The sequence below is a fragment of the Orycteropus afer genome, unplaced genomic scaffold (genome assembly GCF_000298275.1).
Source record: "Orycteropus afer afer isolate SDZICR_OR568_19922 unplaced genomic scaffold, OryAfe1.0 scaffold00286, whole genome shotgun sequence".
NCBI lineage: Eukaryota > Metazoa > Chordata > Mammalia > Tubulidentata > Orycteropodidae > Orycteropus > Orycteropus afer.
Window position 1 is genome coordinate 2,344,761 of NW_006921873.1, and position 9,472 is coordinate 2,354,232.

At 37.0% G+C, this 9,472-nt stretch overlaps 1 protein-coding gene across 1 annotated transcript; it reads left to right on the forward strand.

Moving 5' to 3' along the window:
* The first annotated feature begins 4,876 nt into the window (after positions 1–4,876).
* On the forward strand, positions 4,877–6,025 carry GJA1 (gap junction protein alpha 1). Its single transcript, XM_042782291.1, has one exon. It carries the CDS (start codon positions 4,877–4,879, stop codon positions 6,023–6,025), a length of 1,149 nt encoding a protein of 382 aa, XP_042638225.1.
* The last annotated feature ends 3,447 nt before the right edge of the window (positions 6,026–9,472 follow it).

Sequence of the window (9,472 nt, forward strand, 5' to 3'; positions counted from 1 at the left end):
TTACATTTTAGTTTTAGAGCTTTAAAATTTCTGGTTTTAGTATATTGAAAACACAAAAGGTATCCCCCCACCCCTTCAAAAAAAAAAAATCTATGACAGGATTTAATCAGGAACTTCCACAGACATTTCCTTATTCATTTTTGGACTTCAGAACTTTTTTTTTCCTTTTAAATGTTGATGACCTTCATCTTCCTTAAGTATTTACTTCCAATTATAAAACAGTAATAAGTGTCAAATCTCAGTTAAGTTTTCTGTCATCTTATTTACCTTTAGTTCTTTAAGTCCCTACTCTCATTTCTTAATAGTTGTCTCTTCTTTGGAAAAATCCTTAAAATTGAAAGTAAAGTATTTTCTAATTTTCCTAATAATTATTAGCACATTAATGACTACAGATTTGGCATGGTGACTTATTTTTTAGGCTTTGACAAAAGAGACACTCAACAGTAATTTTAAATGGAAACTATTTTCAAGGTTTCATTTAGATTAAAGAATTTGAGTCCCTGTCTTTTCAGGAAGCAACAGAAGTGGAGGCCCGGGGAGCAACAAAGGGCAGTGGAGCCAAGGGTGATCTCAACTCCTGAGTTCCTGGAAAACTGCTGCCTCCCATACTGGCCTCATTGGCTTTTTTGGACTTACTCCTACTGTTCAGACTCTACTACCTAAATAGTTTGAACAAGAAGAGACCCCAAATGCCAAGAAACTATTGTCTGCTGACTAAACCATACATCAGAATTGTCTGGGGCATTTTTAAGTGGTCAACTGCTAAAACAAAAGGGTGATGGTTCAAATACACCAGCAGCTCCTTGGAAGAAAAGATCTGCCAATCTGGTCCCATAACAGATTTTAGCCTAGGAAACAATCTCTGTGGGCCAGCTCTGTTCTTGGGGACACTGTAAGTATAGATTGACTCGATAACACACGTTTCTTCTTACAGTGAAACCTGTAAGAGTTGGAACTTGGTGGGACTGTCCTGTTTTTCACAGACATTTCTTTGTTCATTTTTGGACTTCAAGATTTTTTTTTTCCTTTTAAATGTTGATGACCTTCAACTTCCTTAAGTATTTACTTCCAATTATAAAGCAGTAGTAAGTGTCAAATCTCAGTTAAGTTTTCAGTCATCTTATTTACAAGTTTTCCGCCTTTGATGGTGCATTCACCATTTTTCTGTTGTTCTCTATTTATTGTAAAATACTTGAGTTTTCTTTCTCTGACAAGTTTCTGCCTTACACAGGTTCTACTTTTTACAAGTTTATATATATATATATATACACACACACACACACAGAAAGTTTACAGAGCCCTACACCCAGAAATTCAGATTCTTTTGTCCTTTAGACTGGTCAGAACCAGGAATATATGTTTTCAGTAAATGTTGCCACATGATTATTATGTTGTTCAGGAACCACTGACTGAGAGTCCTCAGGCAGATAGACCATACTTGGGTGCCTGTGGTTTTTGGCATCTAGTCTTCGGAGCCATGAAGAGTGATGGAAACTGGTACGCTGAGGTCACAAGAAGGGCATTCCTGATAGTGTCAGACATCTGCCCCAAATGAGAACTTTGTACAACCTGTTAACCTAGACCTTAGAGTACAACTAGAACTCAAACTTGGGAACCTACAGGGGAAGACATACTTTCAGCTGCCTTGAGGTCTTCTCAAGGATCAAATAAGTATTATTCTTGTCTTCTACTGGTGAATACTGATGAGGTACATACCTATAAATCAACGCCAGGGATTCTTTAAACATGGAATTATGCCCTTTTCTTATAAAAGGACATTAATTTTTCAACTAAGACTTGGAAAAATGAAAACATCAAAAGGGGAGAAACAACCAGTTGATAGAACTTTCAATTTATGGCAAAATGAACAACTGCCTCAAAAAGGTAACATTTTGTATCCTCTTCTTTAATCACAAGCATTATGAGCCATCACAGTAAACAGTATCTGATGGTTTCTGTGATAATGACAGGGGTAAGCATGTTACAGGAGCCTAGGTGTCCAATTGGATAATTCATATCTTATTCAGATAAAAAGGTATAACTCATTAACGCAAAAAACAATTGTGTGGGTGCTTAAAGAAGATGTAACTTTGCAGTTAAATTTTGTGTGTATTAATAAATAATGACTACCTAGAGAACCACCCAGTGACCCAATTCACCTACTATGGAGTATTTTTGAAGAATCTCAGAATTATATGAAAGTCATGTTTTATTTTCCTTAGGATGTTAAGAAACTTACTAATCAGTTGTCACAAGCATCTACACAATCATAGTATGTTGATATGAATCATGAAGGAAACACTGACTAAAATGATAAAATTTCTGTGTTGAGTCACATTCTGAACATACTAGGTTTGTCTTGAGCTCTATCATTGCATGAATGTGATGAAATATATGCAGCAGTTTATCATCTTATAGTTGTTATTATTTGTTCTCCTCACTCCCCACAATTGGAGTACCTCTGAGCAAAAGCAGACAACACTGGCAAAATACAGTAATTTTCTACAAACAGAATTAGGGTTGATTTATACATCATTACATGGAAACTATCTATTGATATAGCTCCAAAAATTGTTATGTTTGCTAGACCCTCATGGGTTGCACTTCATTCTTAGTCTTGTATTTTCTTCTAAATTCTAGGGTTGTTTTTTTTAATCCCTCCTTTTACATTCTCTCACCAAACTGTCCATTAAGGCTAATTTACTCCCTCTCACTTCAAGCCTTCCTTTGGCTATTTAACTCTTTGTCCACCACCCTTGCAAGCCTTTGTTCTTGTGTGATTGCTTTTTGCATACATGGATTTCACTGTCTAAACTGTCACTTCAGAATCTAAAATGTTCCTTCTTAAAAGCAGAAGGGAAGCTCCCTTTTTTGTGACCACAGGGAGAGCATTACTTTTGTGACCTGCCTACACCCTCCCCTCCCTTCAGTTCTCCCAGAATTCTTTTACACCAGTGTCTGGGCTCTCATCAAATACCCAAAAACTGCTGATCTAGGTAGGGGGTGCATACTTCAGTTTTATGGGTCAGCCATCTCTTCTTTGTTCCATCCAGAAAGTCTTAGGCCAGGTTTCCATTTCATGTGTTCATGGCCTCTATGGCCAGGAGATGCAGTCATTAAACAGAAAAGCACCATTGCATGATAGGGAAGAAGACTCCTCTGGAGTTCATTGGCTTCCTGCAATGAGAATATTGCACATAGTTCAACGCAGATGGGAAACTCTTTTATATTTATATAGCAAGCATATTTCTAAGCCCACGTAATCCTACTTTTAGTTACACTATTTAAAATTCATTACTAGACTCCCCAAAAGTCTTTGCTTTGCTTGTTTTAATTATTAAATAATCTTTGAGTACTTCATCCTTCTAAACCCTGCAATTGCTACTGTCTGCTGAAAATTAGGCTACATTATCTATGCCTGCCACATGTCATGTTATCCATTTCTTTCCAGCTTCCAGCCCTTGTTACGATTTTATATACCAAAGCATGGAAATATTTGTAGCCTTACCCCACTTTTACTATAATTTTAAAACCAGTGTGATGTGTTAGAAAGCCATGGTTTAGGGATTATAAACCCTTGAGTCTTCTTTTAGCTCAGCTGGTAGCTGAATATTTTCTGTCCTGTTTGGAACTCAGTATTTCACCAGTGAAATGGACTTTGGGCAATTGAGAGTATGCATAGTATATACGGAACTAGATTTAAAAAAAAAAAAAAAAAAAAAAAACTTTTGGGATCCCTGTCAGCCCTGCAGACTTAGATCTTTTCCTCATCCTCAATTATGTGGATATTCTAGGTTTCAATATCTAGCGATTTATAGGAAGGAGAAAGATGTGGCAGTCTGCTTCTGTAAAGATTTACAGTCTTGGAAAACCTATGGGACAGTACTACTCTATCCAGTAGAGTTCTATAAGTCAAAATAGACTCATGACAGCAATAGGTTTTGGAAATTGAATGTGCAAATTAAAGACTGAAAGCCCAGTAAGGGAACTGTCAAATGTACAGCAATCAAGAGATGAAAACTAATCATTTTTGCTGGAGAAAATGCTCTAAAATGGTCATTTTTATTTCTCATGATATAAAATTACAATTACTTTGGAGACAAGTTGTATTTTTCCTTATAATGTGATGTGCTTATGGTCTTTATTTGTGAAAGTATATTCCTGAATAAAACACACTGTGGAGATGGTGAGTTTCAGTACAACAAATTTTTCTCTGGGCAGAAGACAGATTTTTGAACCACGTAAGACACTGTACTTAAGAAGAAATGGAAAAGTATAAAGAGTGTTATACAGAGTATGTACAAATTACATAGATATGTCAACAGGAGACATTTCAGAGGAAAATTAGAAATACAGTGATATATAACGGGATTGAGGTTTGGGAACTGAGATGTGTATGAGTGTGAATGTCCATGTGTTTTTACCTCTTTTCTTAGACATCTATGCATGAATAACACTGGTGAACATTTTGCTTAGGCATGCATCCAGACACAGGTCTACCAGGCAAGAACTGTCCTCATTTATCAGATGGATAAAATAAGCATAGCCACTTAGCACAGACAGCTTCTCAAGTCACATGGCAAGGCAGTGGTTGAGCAAGTAATACATCTTCATATGTTGAAATTGCAATTCACTCTTGGCCACATAGGCTGTGTTGCTTCTAAGATTTAGCTCAAATTATGAGACCTGTTTTGGGGAAAAGTGGAACTAGAAGAATTTGCACTTGGGGTTTTTGGAAAAGTGCTAGAACAAGAAAGATATGAAAAATTGAACAATATTTTGACTACTGATTGAAGGAGACTTACTAAACAAATAATTTGAAATCTGTGATCATTTAGTTATCTTTTTGTTTCTTTTCAGAAGGCGCCCAGGCAACATGGGTGACTGGAGTGCGTTAGGCAAACTCCTTGACAAAGTTCAAGCCTATTCTACCGCTGGAGGGAAGGTGTGGCTCTCGGTCCTGTTCATTTTCCGAATCTTGCTCCTGGGGACAGCAGTTGAGTCAGCCTGGGGTGATGAGCAGTCTGCCTTTCGCTGTAACACTCAGCAACCTGGTTGTGAAAACGTCTGCTATGACAAGTCTTTCCCAATCTCTCACGTGCGCTTCTGGGTCCTTCAGATAATATTTGTCTCTGTCCCCACACTCTTGTACCTGGCTCATGTGTTCTATGTGATGCGAAAAGAAGAGAAACTGAACAAGAAAGAGGAGGAACTCAAAGTTGCCCAAACCGATGGTGTCAATGTGGAGATGCACTTGAAACAGATTGAAATAAAGAAGTTTAAGTACGGTATTGAGGAGCATGGGAAGGTGAAAATGCGAGGAGGCTTGCTGCGGACCTACATCATCAGTATCCTCTTCAAGTCCATCTTTGAGGTGGCTTTCTTGCTGATCCAGTGGTACATCTATGGATTCAGCCTGAATGCAGTGTACACTTGCAAAAGAGATCCCTGCCCACATCAAGTGGATTGCTTCCTTTCTCGTCCCACAGAGAAAACCATCTTCATCATTTTCATGCTGGTGGTATCCTTGGTGTCTCTTGCCTTGAACATAATTGAACTGTTCTATGTCTTCTTTAAGGGTGTTAAGGATCGTGTGAAGGGAAAGAGTGATCCTTACCATGCTACCACTGGTCCACTGAGCCCCTCCAAGGACTGTGGATCTCCAAAATATGCTTATTTCAATGGCTGCTCCTCACCAACTGCTCCACTCTCGCCCATGTCTCCTCCTGGGTACAAGCTGGTTACTGGAGACAGAAACAATTCTTCTTGCCGCAATTACAATAAACAAGCAAGTGAGCAGAACTGGGCTAATTACAGTGCAGAGCAGAATCGAATGGGGCAGGCAGGAAGTACCATCTCTAACTCCCACGCACAACCTTTTGATTTCCCTGATGATAATGAGAATTCCAAAAAATTAGCTGCTGGGCATGAACTACAGCCACTAGCCATAGTGGACCAGCGGCCTTCCAGCAGAGCTAGCAGTCGCGCTAGCAGCAGACCTCGGCCTGATGACCTGGAGATCTAGATACAGGCTCAGAGAATCGAGATTCCACTCAGTTGTGGAGAAGAAAAAAGGTGCTGCAGAAAGTGCACCTGAGGTGTTAATTTCGTTCCAGTAGAGGTGGTACTTAACAGTCTCAGTCGAGGCTTAGAAAACACAGACATTAGAATACCTGGGTTCATTGAGGGTATCTGGGATAGGTGGGTGGAGAGGGAGGGGAAAGGGAGGTACATGTTGGTATTTAAAGTAGTTGATTCAAAGAACTTAAATTCTAAATAAAAGTTGCATTAGGTGATATGTAGGCAAAGGCTTTTTCTCCCCCATAGCTCCCTAGAAGGTTCTGTGTATGAAAAAGTGGGTAATATCTGTGGCTAACTAATTTCTTGTCTTACCAAGAACTGAAGTAACTTTGGCCAGGAAAAAGTGCTTCCAGAACATCTTATTTCTTTTGAGTAAAAAAGTGACAAGATTGTCCTAATGTCCCTGTTAAAACATTCCATTGTTAAAATTTGCACTTCAAGGCCTGACCCTCCAGGTGTCAGTGGACTTGTGCTACTATGTGTTCTATTTTTGGTATCAGTTAAAAATTTACACGTGGCTCGAAGAAAAAGATTTTTCCATGCATTTGCAAATCTCAGCCAATTATGTGGACATTCTGTTTTACATCCACTTGCATCATATCATTACCATCACTCCTTTGTCATCATTCCTCAACTACTATTCACATTCATTTAATGGTTTCTATAAGCATTTTTAAAAACAGTGTGGATGTCACTTAATATTTTTTTCAGTTAGAGTCAGGGAGGCAAGCCATACTCAATATTTAACAATCACTTGTATTTGTATGTGTGTGGAAGAGTGTTTGTTTGTCATGTATTGGTACAAGCAGATGCAATATAAACTCACAAACACAGATTTGAAAATAATGCACCCACAGTGTTCAGATTTGAACCTTTCTCATGGATTTTGTGGTGTGGGCCAATATGGTGTTTACATTGTGTAGTTCCTGCTGTGCAAGTAAAGCACACTTTTTTTTCTTCCCCCTAAAATGGTATTTTCCTTGTGTATCCTATTATGGATATTGGCTTTGTTAATTATGATTCTTTTTTTTCCTTTTTTTCTTTCTCTTTTTTTTTTTAGAATATAGCAGTAATGCTATTGCTGAAATGAATGATTTCCTTTTTCTGAATTATAATCATTGATGCTTGAATGATAGAATTTTAGTACTGTAAACAGGCTTTAGTCATTAATGTGAGAGACTTAGAAGAAAAAACATAGAGTGGACTGTTAAATGTGCCTAAATGAATTTTGCTGTTACTGGTATACTTAGTTTTGTCCTACTTAATACACATTAATTCAGAATTTGCATAGTATTATGAATTTGACAGTCAATCTTTTGGAGTGACCAGCAACTTGATGTTTGCACTAAGATTTTATTTGGAATGCAAGAGAAGTTGAAAGCAGTTTCAGTAGTACACATGTAACTAATTTATTTGAAATACATGTTAAAGAAATCTACCAGTTTTCAAGTGCCTTTTTAGAACTTATCACAGATGATTGATGAAAGTACTGAGTATCATACTTTTTTCCTTGCACATCAGCTACATAAACAGTTTTGTACCATGAAAAGTACTAATTTGTTTGACATTCCATGTTAAACTACTGTCCTGTGCAGCTTCATTGCATGTAACGTAGAACTAGTCCATCATATCATGTGTTGTTTTCTGGAGAGTGTTCTTTATTCAATAAAGTTTTAATTTAGTGAAAGATAGCTTTGTTATTCTGAGTTTTTTTTTTAAATCTTTCATTTTAACAATTCACAATTATCAAAGACATTTTCATTAGTTATGAGTTCTTATGCAAGTAAGATGTACGTTTTCTTCAAAAGGACGTTTATCATTAGATAGGTTCTATACAACATGGAATTTTAACATTTTTTGATATTTATTCAACTAAGAACATACATACAAATGTACATTTATAACTTTAATATGATGTTTGATCACTCACTCACTGCCATCGAGTTGAATCAGACTCACAGCGACTCCTCCTTGGGTTTCCGAGGCGATATCTCTACATAAGTAGATTCCCCAGTCATCCTTCCAAGGATGTTTGATAGGACTTGAAAAAAGTTAATATTAAGTAACTTAATAGACCTATATTTGACAGACAGAGCCCTGGTGGGGCAGTGGTAAAGTGCTTGACTGCTAGTTGAAAGGTCAGTGGTTCGAACCTACCATCTGCTCCATGGAGAAAGATGTGGCAGTCTGTCTTCTGTAAAGATTACAGACTTGGAAACCTTGTGGGGAAGTTCTATTCTGTCCTATTGAGTGTCTGTGGGTTAGAATTGACTCACAGCAATGGGTTTTTGGTTTGTTTTACATGACATAACAAGTATATGGAGTTAAGAATGCTGAAATTGTAAAGCTGTAGAGCCTCCTGAAGAAGAAAAAATAATTGGTTTGAGTACACACTCACTCCTTACTTACCAATATGGTTAAGTTCCAAAGACCAGGTTATTATGCAAAAATCGGCTTTATGTGAAAATGGCAGATTACTACACACATAACTGCCAAACCACTGAGAATCACGGCCTAGCCTTAACACATAACCATCACAACCAGTGTTATTCTCACCTCACCCCTTGGAGTTTGTTACTGCCAGATAAAGGTGGTTAATGAGTGACATAGTCAAATAGTAGATTTATTTTTGTCATAAATGCAAAATATTGGACAATGAGATAATAAATGAGGAGAGGTGTAGTTACATCAGCAAAAGAATGGAATACACATAGTGATTCTGTGATTCTAAGACAAAAATACAGACACCCAAGAGGGGAAAAATTCATCAAAGGGAGTAAAATAATTCTGGGAAATTGGTAATATTGCTAAAGATTTAACTATAAAATATATTACCAACAGTGTAAGTTACACTTAAAGTTTTTTAATTCATTAAAATTGTTTACATAACACATTTATTAGCCACCCCAAAGCAAACAACTAAAAGTAGAGCATGAAAATATTAGTAATTAAGAAATAATCCAGTCCACTTTAGTTGTATTTTTTTGGAGAAAGAAGATAATCAATGCCTACAAAATTTACCTAAAATCAAGGGATTATCAAATCTGTTTCCCAGTTGATAGATGTAAGTCAATATTTTCAAATATAATTTCACCAGTTGAGAGTAAGTTTGGGAGAAGCAAGTTTTCTCTGTGTATACATGTCTATATATGTTTATTTACAATGGAAAATGGAGAAACTGATCATTTATTTGTGTTTTTGTGTATCTTGTACAACGGGGTGAGAGGGTGTGGATGAATAAATGATTAATAAATGATGTTTAAGCATATTATGCATGTGCACAATTTAAAAAAAACTTAACAGTTTATAAAATGGAGAGACAAACCTCTCACCTCTCCCCATTCTCCAACATACACACTAAAACCCTTTGCTGTGAAGTTGATTCTGACTC

Coding starts and splice junctions, on each gene's coding strand:
- GJA1 (XM_042782291.1), top strand. CDS start 4,877: ATGGGTGACTGGAGTGCGTTAGGCAAACTCCTTGACAAAGTTCAAGCC.